The sequence below is a fragment of the Argentina silus genome (genome assembly GCF_951799395.1).
Source record: "Argentina silus genome assembly, chromosome: 13".
NCBI lineage: Eukaryota > Metazoa > Chordata > Actinopteri > Argentiniformes > Argentinidae > Argentina > Argentina silus.
Genome location: NC_139667.1, coordinates 13,145,877 through 13,168,518, shown reverse-complemented (window position 1 = coordinate 13,168,518; position 22,642 = coordinate 13,145,877). Strand labels below are relative to the sequence as shown.

Sequence of the window (22,642 nt, the reverse complement as noted above, 5' to 3'; positions counted from 1 at the left end):
AGGCTTGAAATCAGACCACATAGTCTGTAAAACTATTCTGCCAGCTTGACTGACCAACATAGCTACACTTTGTTGTTACAGGTCATTTATGACTAATTCATTCTCTGGCCTCAGTAAACATGAGATTTGACAGCTTCACTACACTGTTACCTGCACATGCTTCCGGTTACGTAATCAACTCGCCCGCTCTGACGTCCTACAAACTTGAACAAGACGCCATTGCCTTCGGCCCTCATTCGAACGTTTTCCATACGATTCGTTATTTGCATCCTTATCCACAGCATATGAGTACATAGCTAGTCATTCGGCAGCTCTATTGGGTTTGTTGTTAGCGCCTTGAAATCAGGCTGAATAGAAATAAACGGTGTTTCTCACACACAGCCCATTCCAAAGCACTGACAAGGAAGCTACCGTCGAAAGAAAATGGGCGGATCATTGTGGAATGATCCTAACCTATTACAATAACGGATAGCTTGGCTCGAGATACGTTAAACCAATCATATTTCCAAGTTGGGGTGTTCTAGTGGAAATGAAGCTAAATGAGTGACAGCCAATGACAGCATTTCCCTCATAGCGCCGCTTTCATTTCCACCAATCAAAACAAGAGAAAAGGTATGGCCTATAGAATTCGAAGACTCGCTCAGCCAACCATATTTCGTAGATTCGACCACCGCTGTCACGGCAGCCAATCGGATACCGAGAAACACAGCTTTGGCTCAACAGCTTGTTATTCGTGTATTGCTTTGCAACCCTAGCAAGTGGCGAGCAGTCGCGTCGTTGCATGTAAGTAGCAAAAAATGTCATATATTTTTTAAATGAAACACAAACTTTTGATAATTCAAGTTTACTGTAACAACTGTACACATATTCCGTTAGATAATGGATAGGTCGTGGCTCAATTTCCCGTTGTTTTTCAGTGTAATATTAAGGTGGTTTGGAATTGAATGGCAGTGACCAGTCGGCTTGTTTTTGCAGTGAAGAAATGTATGCGCCTTTTGTGGAACTGGATAATAAATAAATAATTCTTCTCCAGATACTTTTTTGTTTTATCGTCGTTCACCGATTCTCGTTTATCCTAAAGAAAAGCTCAGCTTGATATGTTCTACTGGAACTAGCTGGCTAACTCTACAACTAGTCAGGCGGTTTAAATCGCCATATCGAGAAACTGTTCGGTTAGCATGGGTAGTTAGCTGACTGGTTAGCTAAATTTAGCTCCCGAGTTGAGAGTAATCTTCTGTCGTTCTTTTGCCCACACCAAAAAACCAAAAAAATATTTACACACTCTCGTTGTTTTGAAACATACTTCTATGTGAATACTGTAGCACACATTTTGAAGTCAGCTGTTGTGTGTATTTCACAAGCAGTTTGTAATGAACCCCTCTGACATGGTGCAGCACGGCGAGCTATGATGGCGACGTGACACAGTCAGATTGCGAGCAAAGCGGGAAGGAGAACACGCACTATTCTGTTTGTGTTCCCTGGTCTGTACAACGTCCTTGTAATTTGCAAACGTTGGACATTACAGAACTTGAACATGCCCTTTAAAAAGTCTTTCTCCAATTTTCATTTTGTTTGAGCTAGTAAACATCGTAGCTGTATAGTTAAAGCAGCCACACATTTTTTTTGTAAATCTGGAGGGAGGGGGCTGCATCGAGCTTGAAAAGAATGCGTTAGAAGTAGGCTGGCTAGTTCGTTAGCCTGTGTTAGCATATTTATTAATTTTCGACAGTTTCCCCTCATGCCCCATAGATCTATGTATCCATAACATTATGTACTTCCTATTCTGTCTTCCAGCAATCAAAACCAATCGAGCTGGACTCCCTCAAATAGCCTCAACGATGAAGGTAAGTCAGTTGGCTAACCTCAGTTGAAAACAGCAGTGAGTGAAGCCGACGCCTCTTTCACTGAGCTTGCAAGATATTGTGGGTAAAGAAAATTGGCTGGCAGGCTTCGTGGTTGGCAACGTCATGTGCCAGCTTCGGTCTGTCAGTACAGTATTTACAAATGTCAAACATATACATGATGTTCCATATCACTTCAGTTTGGATAAGTTTTACATTTCACTATTGATCAACCACACCACTTTCCCCAGTACTCGACCTCTTTTCAAAATGGAGCAGACTGCAGTCTTATTGAGTTGAAAACACATAGTGAAGCTTTGTATTGTTATCTTACATAAGGAAGATGTTTTTTACATTAATGCTATTGGGACAATTACTTTCATTAGTGACCTTCAGAGCCAAAGTTGTTGTTTTTATCCTGATTACAGTACTAATTGTGATGTGTTTGTTTCTCTCTCTCTCTCAGGCAGCGGACGAGCCTGCCTACCTGACCGTAGGGACAGATGTCAGCGCTAAGTACAGAGGTGCCTTCTGTGAGGCCAAAATCAAGACTGTTAAAAGAATGGTGAAGGTTAAGGTAAGAGTGAGCACCACACAACCTTAATATTGCCCCCATTTACAGAAGTAAGGAATAAGAGAGGTAGTCTAATGTGGTTTTCTCCCAATTTGTATCTCTCAGTAGTTTCCATCTGCAAGTACATGTTCTTGCCTAAATCACCAAGAATTGTCTAAACCTACAGAGAGATGTTGTTTATATCGAAAATAGGCTAGGTAGACATTGAATGGTTGAAGACGCACTCTATTGGAATATGGTTACATGGACAGCAGTTTTGCTACAGAAAGCCCCGCCCACCCTCTCCATCTCTATCTCTAGATATTATGTTTGCCAGTGACATCTTTCAAGTATGGACTTGTTCCGTGAACCGTTTGTTTCAGGAAGAATCAGCCATTCTATCACATAACAACTGTATCAGGTAGACACTTTCTAACATAAATACGTGTATCAGGCAGACACTTTACAAACAGTTAAGTCATAATCATAAGAACCCTAAACACTAGTGATTCCTGAATGCTTAGGTGCTCTGGCCTGATTTCTGTATGAATTTAGATCATCTAGCCTGATATCTGTATACAATCAGCCGGTATTTTGTCTTGGTCAGTATGTATTAGCTGTATTGGGTTTTGTCTGTTGGCTTTGTTATAAACACTGGGTAGAAGTGTACATTGTATCGTGGGTTTTCAGTGTAAACACAGGATTGTTTGGAACCTCTTTGCATATTATCTATCAGTGGGGAAAGCATTTGATATGTGTGCGTTGTTACCTGTATCCCTAAAGAACTGCCGTGGAAATGTTGGCACAGAGATACTGACCCAGTGAAACTGCAGGTAGATCAGGGCAGATTGGTGTCCATTGTTTTTAAGATCAGACAACCCCCCACTAGGTTCGGTTGCAGCATTGTGACTTGTATTCTCCACTATTCTCCTTTGCCTAGCTAGCCCATAATGATTGTCACAGGGCCAGGGCCATGTTAGAGAGTCCCCTGGACTGATTGTTTCATTGATCTGGTTGAGATGAGGTAGCCCCCATTGAACCTTCTCCACAGAGTGAGATGAGCAGGACAATGGAGAAACAATGAGTTTACAGATCATGGTTATGACAAACCTGGTCATTTTGTTACTAATTATCATCCTTCCATGGTGTTGGATTTGTTGTTGTGATTGTCCCATTGAGGATATGTGTCACATTAGTTACATTGAACATACATGGAGAACTGTGAGGCTTCCAACGTGTTCTAGCTTGTTGGGTCATTTGTCACACGGGAGAAAAGAGTCTTGATAAGCCTCTGATCGAGTGTTAGACCATTATTGATCAAGGCAGAGTGTTGGTTCATATCTCCTCCATTGCCCACAATGGACTTGAGATGATCCTAGTGCTATGAAGCTTAAGGACAACTCACCCATGATCTGTGTGTATGTACTAATCTCCCTGCTGGCTCAGTGCTGTGTGTGTGTGTCCTGGCAGCATGCCATGTGTTACCCTGCCCATGAGAGCTCACCTGTAAGCATCGTAGCACCTGGTCAGGATGGGCCGTGTGTGTCTGACTGTTACATAACTGGATTACCTCCGCTTGACTAAACCCCTTAACTTTCTCTCTCCTTTCTCTCACTGTCTCTTTCTCCCATCTCTCGTTCTCCTTTGTCTGCCTCTCTCTCTCTCTCTTTCCTCTGCCTGTCTCTCTCTCTCTTTCCTCTGCCTCTCTCTCTCTCTCTGTCTCTCTCTATGTTCCTCTCACCTTTCCCTTCCCCAGGTAATGCTCAAAGGAGAGACCACCTCTCAAGTCGTCCAAGATGACCAGGTCAAAGGACCACTAAGGGTAAGAGGGAATTGCGCGCACACATCCTATCATCATTGAGAAGAAAAAGATAAAACATTAGCTCCTTCCATATTCTATAGATTCAGTGATGTTGGATATTACCCATGTTGCTGACTGCTGTTCCAATAGAAACATGTCATACAGGACAAGAACAGTTTCTCCAGATAAAACATTGTTGACGTGAACTTCCTGTGTGTAGTGCCTAATAGCAATAGTCACAAGATGTACCGATTCTAAGCGGAGTTGCGCAAGTTTGTTGCTAATTTTCAAGTAAACATGAAATGCTTATACTTCCTTAAAGTTTTGAATTGGTCTCAGTGTTTTTTCCTGTCTTTGTTTTTCATTTCCTTTGAGAGGTTTCGTACATGTTCCCTTTTCACTGTCCAGAATCACACACACGAGTTTTCTCTGCTTAGACACACTAATACACCGTGTTAAGAGAAGTCTTAATATGAGTTACAATATAAACCCTTCCTGTTCCTGGGTTCTTGCTGCTCTAGCACTGCTTCCCAATAGTCTTTCCTCTATTCCTCGCTTCCTTCTCAAAATGCATTGGAGGATAATGTCAAAGAGGTGGGACATTGGATGTTCTCCTCCAATGTGTTTTAAGAAAGAAGTGAGGAGAGATGGAGAAAAGAAATCAAGGACCGAGTCAATAGCCTTTTCAATTTTTAGGAACACGACTCCTCACGTCCTCTCCTCCGTCCTTCACTCACTTCGTCCTAAAAAAAGCATTGGAGGAGGATATGTAAGGGGAGGGACCTAGATCTTTTCCTCCAATGCGTTTTCAGTAGGATGTGAGTGGAGGACGGAGGAGAGGATGTGAGTAGTCATGTTCCTTACAATTGAGAAAAGGCTACTGTCTCCAACTACAGTTCTGGGTTCTACTCGGGGTGCTGCGGTCCTTCTGGGGGTGCTAGGGTCCTGGGTGTTGAGGGGGGGGGTCCTACTGGGGCTGCTGGGGATTGTTCCAGCCCTCCGAAATCAGATATGTCAGTGTAGGGATGGGTGGAGCTAATACCTGCACTCTTTCCACCTGGATTTGCAGATCCCTGAGTCTGCCCTCTCACTGCTTATCCTACAAATACTCAAATGTGATCATATCAATACTTGAATATGATGTATACATCACTGAATATGATGTGTTTTTAAAAAAAAAATTGTTAAGATTTATTTTATTCCATTGTATGCTAATCCTCCAAGAGTCCTTAAAAACACAAAATGACTATGTGAAATCTTGTCCTTGATATGAGGTACCTGATCACCTGGTGCGTGTGTGCGTGTGTGTGTGTTTCTGCAGGTGGGCTCCACAGTGGAGGTGAAGACTACAGAGGGAGTTAACGGTGAGGCTGTCATCAACAAACTCACAGACGCCAGCTGGTACACAGTGGGTAAGTACAGCTACAGTCTGTTCCTCAGGGTTCTTACCCATGTCTGGAATAAAATATTGACTATTAACAGATCTGGAAAAGTACAGAACCATAACATTTATACAGATCTACGTTGTTGCGTTACGTCACACTACACACATACATTTGTGCCGAAACACAAATCAACTAAGCAGTCTGAATGTTGGTCTGGGAAAATATTTTTTAAATGGAAAATGTGTAGGAACCCTGGTTCGAGGTGCAGATTCAGGTTCTGCTCACATTAGGGTTGTTTTAGCTACTGTAACGTAGGTGCTGTAGCTACTGTAGCCTCCAGGCCATGTAAATAGCTGCTGATCTGTGCAGAATCTGTGTATCTGGAACACACAGGACATCACTAGCCTGGTCCCAGATCTGGATGTGCTTTACCCAACCCTTCAGGGGTTAGTTTACAGAAAGCTTCTTATTTAAAGTAGTACTCTTATCTCTTTTGAACATCCAGGCCCACTCCTCCCCTAGACCTGCAAAGTTATACAATTGTTACTCTCTCGCGGCTTTGCGGCCAGGTTATAGAAATGTACCAGTGTTTTAAGCTTTTGAGAAACTGAACCCTGACTCGTTGTCTAGCCGTTCATCTGTGTTATGGCAGTGATAGACAGAGGAGTCTGCTGAAGCTCGTTCATACCTAGATACAGGCTCTGTTATCACAGCATAGGTCTGGCAATCGTTAACCACATACAGCCGGCTGCTTTTGTCCCTTTCTCTTAATTGCCTGATGGTTAGCATCACTGTTTGCCTATATACTGTTTATGATCCTTGGGCAGCCTCATATCTCACTGTTTATATTTGACATGGTTATAATATGAACAGGGCAGCAGTTTCTTGCATTATCACAGCATTTGTTTTTATTAATCCTTTCTGTAATGCACATTGTGTGTCACCCATGTATGAAATGTAGCTATATGAATAATGTTTGATTTGATATATCTAAAACTGCTGTGTTGAAATGGTTATTATAGAAGCAGAGCAGCAGTTTCTCTCTGTCTGTAGCTAAACGTGTGTTGTGTTCCAGTGTTTGATGACGGTGATGAGAAGACACTCCGAAGGACATCATTGTGCCTGAAGGGGGAGAGGCATTTTGCCGAGAGCGAGGTAAGGAGGTCCTTTCTTTAAGCTCTCAGCCGTTCAACTTCCCTTCCCTGAATTCTGTTCTCCTCCCCTCTCCTGAAGCGTGCCTTCCTTCGACCCCCCCCCCCACCCCCCTATGGGTTTAAAATGACTGGATTGGTGTAAGAAACGTGGCGTAAACTCCTTCTAACCCATGCTTACACAAATCCAACGCTTCAAAATCCATGACTGGATGTGAACAAGCATTAAGATGAAGGCTAGAGAATTGGACCACAGCCAGAGAGAAGATTAGAATAACTTTCCTTAAGGAACTTTGTGATATCGGACACATACAGGCAATGATAATGAGCACATACAAGCACATTAAAACACATAACAGTTCATGAGGGAACAGCCAATACCTCATTCCGCATGATAGAAAGTAATTTAGCTTGCTGCCACATTTGGAACTGGTCTGTCTTCTAAAAGGGATGTTTTAATCTCAGTGCTACCTGTATAACTAAATGATACATTAAATGTTTTTGATCCATTGATTTTAAGTCTTCTTCTGTTGTGTAGACGTTGGACCAGCTGCCCCTGACCAACCCTGAACACTTCGGCACCCCCGTCATCGGGAAGAAGTCGAACCGTGGAGGGAGGAGATCATCGCAGCATGTGTGAGTTGACCACAGTCAACCATACTCACTCATGTACTCCTGGGAAGTGCCCTTCAGAGAAGTGCAAACTCAATTGAAGGGCTATGCTTTTTTCGAGTCCCAATTCAATCACACTCTCAAGGGCATGCTCTGGTTTGGTGCATGCTTATCAGGAGTGGATTGTACCGGACAGTATGTATGTGCCAGGCCAGGGCAGGCTGGTGGGAGTCCTTGTAATGCATGATATGAGGAATGGAATCAAAACATTGGCGTTAACCCTTCAATGTTGACCTGCAGTTTGCTGTGTGGCTTCCCCAAGTGCTGTCCTTGCTTTGTTAGACATATTCTGTTTTAACAAGCATGTCTTTCTTTAGCCAGTATGTTTTTCCTTCAGTGAGTGTACTCCGGAGATGCTTTAGTTATTAGGGGAAAAAGGAAAGCATTGGAACATGGTCTTTAATATGGTTGGCTAGAGATGACCCATGACCAATTAAGATCAGATTGAACAAAAACGTTACATCTCTATTGTAGATGATTGCTCCCGAGGTTTAATGGTCACCCATTTGTTTTAGAAATGGTTGTCTCAACTTGCCTATAGGTTGCCATGTTAGCTAGACAATTTAATTGCTTTTAACATAACGTTGAACTGCACTTGGTGTTTTAGGCCTCTGAGCTTGCTGTAGATCTGCCGGGCTCATTGTAATCGAATGATGCTATTCCTCATACCATTCCTCATTCCATTCCATGCATTACAATGAGCTCGTCCTCCGATTTCTACCTCCACCAGCCCCCCCTGCTGTATAGATGCCCTCTCTGACCATCCCCTCCCCTTATTGTCCCCCTCAGTGCGGACGATGAGAAGGAGTCTTCATCCAGTGAGAGTGACGAGGACGACAGGAGGAGGCTAAATGATAACCTCCTAGGAAAGGTGGTGAGCGTCCAGACTGGCACGGACCGCACATCCTGGTACTTAGCACTGGTGAGTCACTTCCCTGTTAAACACTCTGTCTCTGACGCAGGACCTATTATAGAACTCTTAAAATATATCCTTCCTTCCTTGAAGAAATCACTGATCTAACGTAACTTGATCGGCGAAAGCAATGAAATGAAAAGCTTGCTTAGACCAATCCAATCATATTAGATTTCTAAGTTTCGGAATAAGAGTCTAATGACCCAAAGTGCACTACAAGCGAAATAGTGTGTCGTTTGTGAGCCACAGTCCATTTGAGATGGGCAGATCAGTCAAGTGTTATATTACTAGATTTGACTGCACTTCTCTTGTCCCCAAATTGAGATGTGTAGTCAGCGTGTCGAGCTATTTGCCTGCTCCTTACTCCTCCTCTTCACTGTCTCTAGGTGGTGTCGCCCAGCTGCAATGATGAGCTGAATGTCAAAAAGGACCAATGTTTAGTCCGATCATTTGCAGACTCTAAATTGTAAGTATTTTTGCGATCTCCTTACGTGTCATGTACGAAACAAGAAATGTCATTTTGCTAATATTTTGTGCTTTGTTTTCCTCTCTGTCCTGCATGTCCTGTCCACGGGGCTGTGTGCATATGCACAGTCTACTGTTGTGATTGCAGTCCTCTCAGAGCTTGTGACTGTTTAAGATGAGGGCACAGTGTTTACATGCGTGTTCGTTTCTCCTCAGTCTCGCTGTGGTGAGGAAAGAGATCCATGAGGTGGACATGGATAGCATCTCCAAGTCAGAGTTCTCCTCTAGGAAAGGTGAGGAAGACTCGCCAAAGTCTGCACTGCACTCTCTGCTCCATCACACGTCCCGGATCCACACAGAGTTCAACTCTGCATAGGATGGTCAGTGTGACTGGACAGGAAATATCATGGCAGTTCTGAGCTCTAACTCCCTGCTCTTCCTTCCTGTCCACTACCTGTCTCCAGGGTTCGAAGGGGCGCTGCACTTCCTGCAGACCAAGCTGGTCCCCGACAGCTGGAAGATGGACATGAGTGAGATCCTGGAGTCGTCCAGCAGCGATGAGGACGACACAGAAGGAAAGGAGAGCGGAGGGGAGGAGAAGGAAAGCAGGAAGACCAAGGAGGAGGTGAGGCGCTGCCATTGTTGTTTTAATCCTTTACTCTCAAATCACTTTCCTTTTAGACTCTGGTGTGTGAGGAGCAGTTTGAGCTGTTGTTGGACATTGGATATTACTGATGTTTCTCTCAGTATGAATTGAGAGAAACCTGCTTGTTAAGTTATTGAGGCTTCTGCTATTTACTTTGAGAAAAGGGGGAATCGTATTGTTGCCCTCTTTGAAACATAACACTGACTGAGGGCTAGTAGAGAGCCAGCTCAGTGATGTGTAGGCAAAACACCTAAGCCGTTGTACGCTGATCGTGTCAATAAAGTTGGCCGTGTGCCAGGCATTCCCACTCTGTGACATCTTGTGGTTGAGCCACCTTGATTGAGCCACAGTGTGAATAGAGCCGACCAGCGTGTGGGAAACCCCCACCCCAACACAACAATGGTTCATTCTTCCTGCTCCCACAGTTTGGACAAATGGCCATTCGTGTGGCTTCCGACTCCGTCCCCATAGCAACCCCGCTGCTAGTGCTTCCTAGTGTTCAGAAGAGGAACTGTGTGGGGATTGGCTGGCGGCCAGGAAGGAGGCGTGCCAGCCTGTTCCTATTGGCCAGAGCCGCTCCCCTCCTTTTGATGCTTCTTCTTCCTCTGCTAGTCATAATAGCGGTGCTTCTACAACAGGGTGGAATGGGCTCTCATGACGCATGTCTCAGTGATAGTGTAGTTTGAGCATTGGACAAGCTGGATGTAGCAGAGGATTAGCGTGGTTAGGGTTAGCTACGTCTCTGTACTAGTGTTGATAGAAGTAGAGCAGGGGAGGCTGGTGGAGGTAGAAAGGAGGACAGGCTCATTGTAATTAATAGAACTTTGATACCACTCCTCATTCCACTCCAGGCATTGCAATGAACCCGACCTCCGATTTCTACCTCCACCAGCCTCCCCTGAAGTAGAGGTGTTTATTTGTCATAACCTGTATTTCCAGGGGGCTTTGGGATGATTGGGATGATTGCCTTGTCGCCTATGATGATGAGCATGGCTGACATGCATTTTCTAGTTCCTTAATTTTAGAGGCATGAAGCTATTTAGATACTCTGTCAGTCATCATTCTGTTGGCCCATATGATCTGGGTACGTCTGTCACAACAGTCTCTGAGATGTTATCAGTATGAATGATAGGCTATATTATTCACACTTGTCCTTGAATTCTACTCTTTGGTTTATCCATTGCCTGTTTGTGTCTCATGTACCACTTTCGTAGAGCTTTTGACAGTAGGGCTGTGCAATAAAATGTTCAGTTACATTTGTAACCTTTCAGTAAATATATGTGGAGTATCGCTATATGTATTGTATCGTATCGTAACACACATGCAGAGTTCTCCCCAGGAGTTTTGAACAGCATAGCGCTGAATTGCATTATCACCCAACTCACGTGTATTCATGTTAAAATGAGCAAAAAAAATACAGATAAAACGCTGAATTCATTGAGGAACATCATAACGCTTTCATTTGTTTGTTGGAGATCAAAGATAGAGTAACCATCATTCCTAAATATATATATATATATATATATATATATATATATATATATATATATATATATATATATATATATATATATATAATGTGTGTAGTTTAATTTGCGTTGAAATGTTTACAGAGTGGCGCTGCCGCCAAGTTCACAGCATGGTGCAGTGCCACTCTTCCATTTCTGGGGAGAACCCTGCTGTGTATTGTGAGGTCCTTGCCAACACCCAGCCCTATTTGACAGTGACTAGTTTTGCTTGTTTATTTCATAACTAGCGTGTTTCCTCCCCTCCCCAGCCTGAGGATGAGGCGGACCCTGAGGAGAGAGATCACTTCCTACAACAGCTGTACAAGTTCATGGAGGACAGAGGTGAGTCTCAGCCCGCTGCGCGCGCACACACACACACTGCTGCATTCAATCAGGGGAGGCTGGTGGAGGTGGAAGTCGGAGGACGGGCTCATTGTAATGCATTGAACGGAATGTGTTTGATACCATTCCTGATTCCATTCCATGCATTACAAGGAGCCCTTCCTCCAATTTCTACCTCCACTGCATTCAATTCATTCCAGCACAGCTTCATTTATGGTCTCAATGACAAACAGTAGAGGTCATATACAGGTCACATAAGAACATCCTCCAGATATGATTCAAAAGGTATCACCACCCTTGAAGGATTACCCATCCTTCACTTGATTGAACTGCAGGTTTATATCACACATCTATCTCTCTCTCTTTCTAACCGGAGGAACACTTTGTGATATGAATGTCTTAATATCCTTTCTCTTTCTTTCTTTCTTTCTTTCCCCTTCTCTCACCCCCCTCTCTCTCTGATGTTAATTGGCCTCTCTCTTCTCCACAGGGACACCAATTAACAAACCCCCTGTTCTGGGCTACAAGGATCTGAACCTCTTCAAGCTCTTCCGGCTAGTCTACCACGCAGGGGGCTGTGATAAAGTGAGTGCATCTGTACACATCGCTTCCATCTGCCCTTCTCTCTCTCTCTCTATCTGTCTCTCTCTCTCTCTCTCTGCTTTCTCTTACTCTCCTCCCTCTTGCCCTGGCCTGTCTCTCTCTCGCTCTTTCTTCTGCTCTCCATCTGTCTCTCTCGCTCGGCTCTCTCCCCTTCCCTTTGCTCTCTGCCTATACAACACTCAAATGCTCTCCCCTCTCTCGCTCATTCCCTCTCTCCACCTCTGCTTCTTACTCTCTTCCCCCCCCCCTCATTTTTTCCCTCCCACCTTCTCTTCCTCGCTGCTGCAGTAGACAGTCAGGTCTCTTGGTCTGTTGTCACCAACCTGTTCTCACCAGCCCTGCCTGCTGCCTGTCTGCTCTGTAAGCAGAAACGTAGCCTCTGTCGCCTTCTCATAGAGAGGCAAGGTCATGAGGGAACTGCATGGTGGTGTTTGTTATATCAGCAGCTATGGGGTGAACAAAAGGACAGGCCTGAATTATGAGTTTACTGTAGACCATTAATGCTCTTTTTTTTTAATTCTTGTGATATCAGTGTTGCCGGATTTACGACCTGAGTTTTTTGTTGGGGAGATATACTGACCTGGTATGACTGATTTATTCCTCTGCTTATGTTTCTGGCTGTTTTCCAGATTGAGAGTGGCTCTGTGTGGAAGCAGATTTACATGGACCTGGGCATCCCAGTGCTAAACTCAGCTGCCTCCTACAACGTGAAGACTGCCTACAGAAAGTAGGTGTTGTGCCCTCCGATCAGAGATATGTAACTAGGTAGTGGTACTTTACAATACGTCTTGTTACCGGGGTAGTTTTAATTAGAGATTTCAGACTATATCCCTGTGTTACGCAAGAGTATTGTCTTGATGGTGGCTTGTTAGGACATTTTCTGCATGTGTGTAGTAAACATATGTGTTGCTGGTGCTTTCTGTACTCACTGACTTCTGTCTGTGTGTGTCACCTTGTGTGTGCGTGTGTAGGTATCTGTATGGGTTTGAGGAGTACTGCAGATCCGCCTGTATCCAGTTCAGGACCATCCACCACAACAACCCCCCGCCCCCTGGACCCAGACCCGCCGAAACGGACCAGAAGACTGCTGGAGGGGTGGAGCTAAAGGAGGGTCAGACCCCGCCTGTCAAGACTGAGTCCACGGGCCCAGAGGACAAGCCCGTCCAGGAGGAGGCGGAGTCAGGGAGCGAGAGCGACAAGGAGGAGCACAGGGATCTCTCCTCACCCAGGGTTAGTGGTTCATAAGGACCTGTTGTCTTATGTCATTTCCTGTTTGTCTTATCTGAGTTTGTATGTCATTAAAATCAATTCAGGTGAGACTTTCTTATAGATTGGGAATTAGAAGGTTGAGGTTTCAGTGGTATACCATAGTCAGTGTGAACTAACTGCAGCGCTCTTTTCCCCAATCCAGTTTGGGATCTTATCAATTGAATCAGATGAATGAATGGTTGCACACCAAGCAGCTCTCCAAGGCAGAAGCTGTAGACTCCTGCTTTAAGAAGTCTAAAAGTAGTCTTGCTGGAGGGGAGAGGGTCCCTCCTTCCATACTAAGAAGACTGTCCTGTCGGACAGCCAGCTGAGATGGTCGTTTCTGGTCAGGGCCCTCGTTCTCTAGGACTTCTACGAGGCTTTTCCTTGCGATGCAGCTAGTGTTTCTCCCCCACCACTGCATACTAAATCTGTCCTATTCTCTCTCCAGGGGAGGAGGCGCTGCACGGTCACCCCCGTCAAAGTGGAGGGGAAGGAGCCCGTCAAGCTGGAGAAGATCAGAGAGGAGAAGCTGAAGGAGGAGAGTCGTGTAGGAGGAGGAGCCGGAGGCCCAGGAGGAGGGGAGACCAGCGGGGAGGAGCAGAGAGAGGGCTCTGATGGAGGAGACAACCTTGGGAAGAGACGCAGTCGTCGCCTGGAAGAGTCTGACAAAGAATCCGAGGATGATGATGAGGAGCAGGAAGGTGACGATGAAGACGATGAGGAGGAGGAGGATGATGATGATGGAGAGAGGAGTCGAACCAGAGAACGGTATGGTTGGATGGTGTTGATATGGTGATAGAGTTGTTGGTTCGATATGTTGTGAGGTGACATTAACCACCTTCTCCCCAGTTATATTTGTGATGTTTATTTGAGTTTAATTGTAGAAGCTCCTCTTGTATACTTATGTAGGGCAATTAGAAAGGTCCAGGATGTAACATTCAAGCTTTCTAAAAACTTCCTAATCGTTGCAATGACTGTTTGATTGGTAGCGATCAGGGAATGAGATCCCTTGAAAGAAGTATTTCATTTGCTTTCTAAAATGGTGTGTCCTACCTGATGCATGTTGTTACTGGCCAGGGGTGTTCTAGAGGAGTGGACTCACCGATTTTCGCCTTTCTGTCATCTCTGGGGGCTGCCTCTTTGAATTGGGGGGGGGGGGGGGGTTTGTTATTATAAAGGAGGATGTTGTTTGGAACTAAGTTTTGCCGCGTTGGCCAGAGGTGGCAGATTTCCGCCCTGCTCCTTTAAATAAATGGATATTGTGAACTGGGTAGTCTTTTTACACAAACAGCCAATGTGATGATATCTTTGAGGATGGTTTTGCATACTTAAGTAGAGTCTTGTAACTCTTATACTGTTTTTAACAGGTATACCTCTAACAGGGCTACCTCGTTGGTGTTTGCATGCTGCATGCATGTATTTTGCTGGTGTTTGCATGCATGTATGCTGTTGGTTTGTGGGGTGCAAAGCATCATTGATAGATAGAGTAGTGCGTTTCTTGACTGATTTGCGGGCCTTGGTTTGAAGGCGCTGTCTGTGCTGCTACTGCTACTGAGAGGAGCTCAGGACTCTTGAGTTGCTGGACCAGAGAGCCAAAGAGCCTTTGGGCTTTGACCTCTTGAGACAGTTCTCTTCTGAAGCTCAATATATGTTGTTGAGCAAACTTTGCCTTTCACTGTGTGATATTGGTAGTGTAAGAAACTTGGCTTTTGCATAAACTAGTGAAAACAATACCACAGTGCGTTGGATTGAACAGTAACAGACAGTGAAAAGCACCTTTGCTGGAAGTGAACTTCTCGGTAGTAACGTGCAAACACTCTTATCACCTCTGTTACAATATCAATGTCCACAGTCAACTTTTGATAACCTTTGACCTTTCCGGTTTGATGGGTAAGGGAAAGATGCCTGTCTCCCATGCAGCAGTAGCCACCGTTATAGCGCTACTATTCTTCTCCTTGGGTTTGTAAGGCTCTGTTTGACTGTGTGTCCACAGGGGTGAGGATGAGGAGGGAGACGAGGACTGTGTGACGGGGACGAAGGTCAAGGTGAAGTATGGCCGAGGAAAGACTCAGAAAATCTACGAGGCCAACATCAAGAAGACCGAGTCTGACGACGGAGAGACTGTCTACCTGGTCCACTACTACGGATGGAACGTCAGGTGAGATGCACCACAGGGTTCCCCTCTCACTCAGGGGGAGTGAAGGGGTTTTCGATGTTTGTTTATGATCTGCTGTCTTGTGAAGGACAGTATTCTCAGTGTGCCTGCTTGTAGGCTCTTCCACATTTGACGACCCTTCAGACTTAAAACTTTGCATTGTAGCCAAGTGCTGTCTTAGACTTGCTATTTGGATGAAGCAATCTGTTATTAGATCTGTATAATATTAGTCATAAACGTACCCCCTCCCCCCAGGTATGATGAGTGGGTGAAAGCAGACAGGATCATCTGGCCCGTGGACAAGGGTGGAACAAAAAGGAAACAGAGAAAGAAAGTCAAGGTAAGAAACATCTTTCAGTAGCTTAATTTGATCCAGACTGTTTAGGAATAGTAACATCATACCTGTGTATTCTGGTGTCCCTCCCCAGAACAAAGACGACGAAGAGAAGGAGGAGGACAAGCAGTCTAAGATGAGTATGAAGCGTGGTCGTCCTCCAATGAGAACCACTCCCCCCAGCGCCAACCGGAGTGTGTCCAAGACCCCCAGCAGCGAGGGCAGGTCCAGCAGCAAGGGCAGCCGGCCCTCGGACCTATCGACCCTGCCCAATGGAGAGGGTAAGAGACCTGGATACCAGGGGAGGCTGGTGGAGGTAGAAATCGGAGGACAGGCTCATTGTAATGCATGCAATGGAATGGGGAATATCATCAAACACGTGTGATGAGTACAATGAGCCCGTCCTCCGATTTCTGCCTCCACTGCTGTACAGTATATAGACCAGAGGGCAGCATGCTGTGTGTTCTCTGCAAACCCCGATACCTTATTCTCATTAAGTTGTTGACTGGGTCTCTCTCCTCCCTCCTTCTGCTCTTCCCTGTTTTGCTCTTCCCTCTCTTCTTCCTCCATCCTTCCTCCCTCTCTCTCTACAGGGACCCCTCGTCGGCGTACCAGGAGAACCTCAGGGATGTATGACTCTGATAAGGAGGAATCCAATGGTAAGTTTTATAGGATCTTTTCACACAAATACTGTTGTCCGTAACCGTACAAGCAGTCTAAACAGAAGTACCATAACCTGTGGGATACGGTCCCAGAGGTTCGGTTTGGTCAGATATGTTGTCAGATTGAAATTAAATTCTGCATTCATTCTGGATTATTATGATTTATCTGACCCGAAGGTTCAGAGTCTTCAACTTCTTGGTAACTGTGGTTATGATGTCCGATTTCTGACAACCATCAGAGGATTAGCTCCTTTGTATTTGGAAGTTAATAGATAATTATTGAAAGATTTGAATGGACATGCATTAAAGTTTTTATTGGTACCCCTTCTCTTAGAAGAATCAGGCAACTCGTCTGAGGACAGCGAATCAGAGGACTCACCTGAGAAGAAGCCCGCGTGGGCAGAGAGGACGGACCCAGCTACGGCTCGCAAGCAGGAGGAAGAGGAGGACAGGAGGGTGGAGAGAGGAAGAGCGGAGGCAGCCGCAGCAGCATTAGTGGCAGCAGCAGCATTAGCTGCTGCAGCAGCAGTTGAAGCAGAAGCAGCATCGGCAGTAGAGGCAGAGCTGCCTAGCAGCCCCCGGATGCAGGAAGAAGAGGAGGAGGAGAGGGAGAAACCTCCTCCAGAGAGGAGAGAGCCAGAGAAGGCTGAGGAGCCGCCAGCGGCAGCGGCTGTGCCCATGTCCCCTGAGCCTGACAGACCCAAGGAAGAGGACACCCCCAAGTCCCCTTGTAGGTCTGTCCTGCCTGCCCAGCCCCTGGCTCACCAGACCCCACCAGACAGGTCCCCTAGGCCTAAAGGACGAAGGAGCACCAGGGAGCCAGGCTCTGAAACGCCCACTAAAACTACAACTCCCACCCCCACCCCCAACACCACTCCCAACCACACTGAGATGGAGCAGACCCAGCTCCAGACCCAGTCCCAGTCTCCGTCCCCCTGCTCTCGCACCCTGAAGAGGCAGGACCAGGAGCCCATGGTGGTGCTCCACTGCCTGCCCGCCCAGCACCTCCCAGAGCCCTCGGGCTCCGACACTGACTCGGCCACGGAGGAGGAGTTCTGCAGGGAGGAGCGCAACATCGTAACCAAGCGCAAAGCCACGGAGCAGAGGACGCCGGACAAGAAGGTGCGTCTAGACCGGAGGGAAGAGCCCAAGACGCCCTCGCCTGTGAAGAGGCCGGAGCCCAAGACACCCTCGCCCCTGAAAAGGTCGGACATGGAGAGGAGAGCCGAGTCGGGGCAGAAAGGAGAGGAGCGACTGAGGAGGTCTGATGCGGGGCAGAAAGACCGGGGAGAGGAGCGCCTGTCGGCTGCTAAAGAGCAGGAGGTGAAGGTGCAGATGCCTTCTCTCACCCTGGAGGTGCAGTGTCGGGATGAGCCCCCTCGCGGAGGTATGGGCCCCATGGCGGAGCAGCATCACACAGGCTCGGGCCCTGTGGACGAGCTGATGCCTCAGATAGGCCCTGAGGCGCTGGTGTGCCACGAGGTGGACCTAGACGACCTGGATGAGAAGGAGAAGACGCCCTCTGCAGAAGAGCTGCTCATGAGCTTGAGGGAACCAAAGGTCCTGCAGCCTCAACCACCCACCTCCATGGTCTCCCACGCCCCGCACAACCCTCCGTCCTCCGGTGGTGCCCCCCCTTCCAGAGTGTTCCCCTCCCCCACCTCGGACCCCAGTCCCGACGAGTCCCACAGCACCAAGAGTGAGAGTGACGTGACCATCGAGGTGGACAGCGTGGCGGGGGAGTCCCAGGAGGGGCTCTGTGAGAATGAGTCATCTGCTAACTGTTTCGACGCCAGCACCAGCTCCAGCAACTCCAGCCTGTCTCTGCAGGAGAGGGACACCAAGGACAGAGGTGGGGCTCACACATGATGCAGGTGTTATCCAGCGTTGTTGTTGTCATGTAAACAGTCCTGTCGTGCAGCAAAGTATAGTTTTATAAATCAAGGAAAGAGGTTCTGGGTGGCAACTTGGTCCTGTCAAAGATGTTTTGTTTTTCGGACGCGTTTTGGAGAAAGCGCCTTTGTCAAAGCATAATGTGCATAGTAATCGTTTTATACATGTTTTGCTTGCTGTATGTGATGGGTTTTACAGTTGATAGATGTTTCTCTAGAAGCTTAACCCTTTTGTTGACCTGAGCATTGGAGTTCACCAACCTTCTCTCTTGCCCCGCAGGTCAAAAGAGGTTAATGGACTGCAATAGCAGCTCCTCTGCCAAGAAGCAGAAACGCAACCAGAAACGGCCAAGCACAACATCGAAGATGGAGAAGAATGGAGCAGGTAAGCACAGCAGTTTAGTCTGTGACGTGTGTGTGTGTCTGTGTGTGTGTGCAAATGCTTTGGGTATCCCTGAGCTTTATTTAGGATTAAAGGGATTTGGCTTTTGTTATAGTCTGGGGTTCCGGTAAAATTAATCTTGATCTGTCCACATGTCAGATGTGGTTGAAAAAAATCTGGTCCATTTTTACCCGTTGTTATATTTGTTACATGTCTACTGATCAGGGCTCGGCACATCCAAAGATCCCCAGATGAGACACATCCAAACATCCCAAGGTCAGAGACTTTGTCAACCAAACTACTGGATGGTTGCCCAACCCGTCAACTAATTACCATTAGAGGAAGTTATAGTTGACCGCAACATCGTCCCAGATGAAATTGCGGAGAAGTTAGTGACAGATCAATCACGTTACTTGATTAGAACTCGCTATTGCATCTTGTTCGGCAAAACCGAAAGTAAAGTGTCACCCCATGGTGAGTTTTTATGGGGGGGACTGGTATGGATGACATGGATTTTGTGTCAAATGTGTCATGACAGCACCAGTTTAGGTCACACAGCAAGGCAGGACTGAAAGTACAGGCTGTTTTTCACAGGTTCTCTGCTGTTTTAAATGTAGTTAGTTATTTTGCGGCAACATTTGTCTGTCAAAATGACCGATTGCATTTGGAATTTTCCTTCAACAAAAAATCGATAAATGGCAGACAATTGTCGGTTAACGGATTACAGTTCTCTTGTTTGGGCTGCACCTAAATAAAGTGTGTGTGTGTGTGTGTGTCATCTCCCCTCCCCAGGCCACAGCAGTGACAGTGAGGACCTTGCTGTCATGGACACGTCCAGTAAGCTGACGCCTGTCAAACACTCTCTGTCTAAAGGCCAGAAGCTGTCTCGCTCCCCCGGCCTGAGCTCTCCACACAGTAAAGACCTGGAGAAGGACAAGCACAAAGACAAGCAGGGCTTCCCCTCCCCGCGCAACTACAAGTGGACCTTCCCACTCAGTACGTCACCTAGTAATGATTCCTTTTTATGTACTTTATTTGATTGTGTTGATATTTGATTGTGTTTTTACACGCCAATCATGTCGTTGACGTACTCTGGCACCATTTCCCCCCACAATTACTACGAAGTAAGAAAAACAGACTTAGAATAAAAGACATGGTGGTAGTGGTCATCACACTGACTAATATCAGTTACTGAAGGCTTGAGTTGGTAGTGTAGCACGGCAGGCTCGTTTCATACCGTTCCTCATTCCAAGTATTACTATGAGCCCGTCCTCCAATTACTACCTTCACCAGCCGTTATACAGCTTGTATTATATTGTAATATACTATTTATCTCTAAATTTCTTTGAAAATATGCTTCACTTAGACCTATTAGCTGAATGTTTAAAGTCATCTCAGAGATTCCCATTCTTTGGGTTATCAGAATCAGCCAATAGGGAACTCTAGGAAAATCCTGTGCTAAATGTTCAGAGTTTCTGAGGAGCATTTGAATGCACTATTATTGACTTGAGATAATTCCAGTAACCCCTCTCTCTCCCTCCTTCGCTCTCTTTCTCTCTGAACAGATGAGCTGGACACCATGTCAAGTGGGGAGAGAATCTCCTTCCTGCAGGACAAGCTGCAGGAGATCAGGAAGTACTACATGTCCCTCAAGTCTGAGGTGGCCTCCATCGACCGGAGGAGGAAGAGGATCAAGAAGAAAGAGAGAGAAGGTAAGGATGGCTTCTCCTCAGTACAGGACACTTTGGTTCTCTCTGGCTTATCTCAAGACCCAGTGTTATAGGTCTTGGTTTTTATGGTGGTAGTCAAAGCCAGTTCTAGAGGATGCCATAGGTTGTACATAGATTTCATTATATTGGAATACTTTGCTTTGAATGATTCTTTACACACACGTGTGTGTGTGTGCTATATAACTAGCTAACCCTCTCTCTCCCTTCTCCCAGTGTCCCACACCACCGCGTCAACGTCATCAGGCTCCTCAGACACAGGGATGAGTCCATCATCGGCCTCGCCCACTCAGAACACAGTGGCTGTGGAGTGCAGGTGATGACACGCCTCCGCCCCGCCCCAGCCACACACCCCCGCCTCTGCCTTCCCAGCGTCCCGCTGCCCTCCTGGGGTATTTCCAGTGAGGTGAAACGTCCAGAACACTGCAAATAGAAATGTGCTGTATAGAACAGCTGTTGCTGTATATCTCATGTAGATGAGTCATGTCAGTTCTAGACAGTGCATTTCTATCTGAAGTTCTGAACGTTTCAACTTGCTAAATGGAATCCCTGTACACTCGTACTGACATGGTAGAGCAAGCGGCCAAAAGCACTCGACTGTCCTCTAGCCCCCCCAGCATCATCCCATCCACCATGTGGCCACTCCCACTTCCAGCACTTTTCCTGGTTGCCGTAGTCACATGTCGCAGTGTCAGGAAATGGATTTTCCCATGTGAGCTGAATGTAAGGAACGAGACACCTCCCCCCCCCAGCCAAGCCAACCTCTCTGACTCCATCCTTGAACAGTCCAAGGCACTTCTCCCCCCTCCTGTCAGAACCATGAAATAAACCACGTCTGGCTCCCTCCACCGGGACCAATCTACATGCAGTAGTAATCAATAATGTTGTTCCCTGTCAGCAGAACCCAGCAAACACAATGTAAAACTGTAAAGGGTCCCTAATGCGTTGATATAATGGTCACTCCTTAACCAGCTGGACATGGTTTTGCAAAAACAAAAGGTCAATTCTGTTCACTTGTTCCATCATCAGAACTGCCAAAGTACAAACGTTGCAGCAGAGTGCCCTATTTTGGAAAAGTGGGACAAATCCAATTGCGAAAGGGAATGTAGTTGACTGAAAACTGCAGCTGTTGTCTTCCACTATTGAGGTGCGTGGCAGCACAGTAATTATGCAAAACTATTTTTGTTGTCTCTTTTTAAGGAAAGAAGTGAAAAAATAAAAAATGAAATGGGGGGGGGGGGGGTTTGAACAGTGGAACACAGGAAAAACTGTTTTCAGTTGACTAATTTCCTTTGCGAGTGTATTTTGTCTTTTTATATGTAATTGCAGAGTTTTTATTTTAGTACGGAAAATTTCAAAAAGTATATATCACAGCGGTGAAGTTATTTAATGAAAGATTTCTAGACCTGAAACTTTGTGTAAAATAAAGGTATCTTGCAACTTGTTAAATATATTTATTCTGTCAGTGGATACATTTTTGTATTTTTTACAATTATAGAAACATGAACCTTCCACAGTTGGCAAAGAGTGGGAAAATATGATGTTGAACGAATGTCATGTGCTCATCTAAAGGCCAATTTTGACTGTGATGTTTCAATTGGGTCCCTACTGTGCAGTACATACGTCTCTCTCCCCTTTTTCAATTGGGCCCAACACTTTCCCCCCCCTCATGAGTTGTACCCCCTTATTAGACTATATTGGGGAACACCATAATTTGGTGGCCTTTACATTTAGTTTTTTTTTTTTCTCCTTGTGTTCAGATTTCCCCTTGGTACTTGTATTTGTTGTAATTTAAACTTCTATTCTTTATTTTTTCAGCATTGAGTTCTGACCAATGAAATAAAACTGTTGCTTAAGGAACATGTACTAAGTCGAGCCCAGGGGTTTTTCCTATGATTGTTTCTTTTGTACATAGATCTTCCAAAACCATGTATTTGAAAAATACATTTTACACAAACTGTAAAGAATGATTTATATTATTTTTTTTAAAAACATCTTTGTACCAGTATATTATTAAAACCTTTTTCTTTTCTTTATTCTGTCAAGTTGTTAGAAAAGTTAGCATACATCCTTAGACTGTATAAACAGAACCATTGGGTTTCAGAGCGAGTCTGGAACAAAACCCTATAGAGTGACATGGAACCATTCAGAACATTTTATGCTTTGTTGACTTGATTTCATTGTGAATATGTACTTCCTTGCTAAAAAGGTGAGTTTGTCCATAGATTCCTGGATGAAGGAAAGAGAAGGTATTAGGATTTCCCTGAGCAAAGCCATTGTATCTTTATGTAAAATAAGCAGAGCTCTCTTCATTTCTAATAAAGTTTTTAAATATTTTCCTTGTGTAGTGTTGGTCTTT

The 22,642-nt window shown here is 45.6% G+C and overlaps 1 protein-coding gene across 4 annotated transcripts; it reads left to right on the top strand.

The window, feature by feature from the left end:
* Positions 1-755: 755 nt before the first annotated feature.
* Positions 756-22,620, top strand: arid4a (AT-rich interactive domain 4A). Of its 4 annotated transcripts, none has more exons than XM_083683359.1 (26): positions 756-783; positions 1,795-1,844; positions 2,308-2,418; positions 4,151-4,216; positions 5,517-5,607; positions 6,656-6,735; positions 7,270-7,367; positions 8,193-8,325; positions 8,703-8,782; positions 8,998-9,074; positions 9,246-9,406; positions 11,205-11,277; positions 11,768-11,862; positions 12,510-12,607; positions 12,852-13,110; positions 13,580-13,899; positions 15,125-15,289; positions 15,542-15,626; positions 15,715-15,901; positions 16,214-16,279; positions 16,617-18,134; positions 18,455-18,559; positions 18,782-18,832; positions 19,349-19,552; positions 20,122-20,268; positions 20,500-22,620. In XM_083683359.1, exons 2-26 carry the CDS (start codon positions 1,839-1,841, stop codon positions 20,601-20,603), a joined length of 4,380 nt encoding a protein of 1,459 aa, XP_083539485.1. In that variant the 5' UTR covers positions 756-783; positions 1,795-1,838; the 3' UTR covers positions 20,604-22,620. The 4 variants fall into 4 exon arrangements, with proteins under 4 accessions (XP_083539485.1, XP_083539484.1, XP_083539486.1 ...); XM_083683358.1 differs by having other exon boundaries at positions 11,184-11,277; XM_083683360.1 differs by lacking the exon at positions 18,782-18,832 and having other exon boundaries at positions 11,184-11,277.
* The last annotated feature ends 22 nt before the right edge of the window (positions 22,621-22,642 follow it).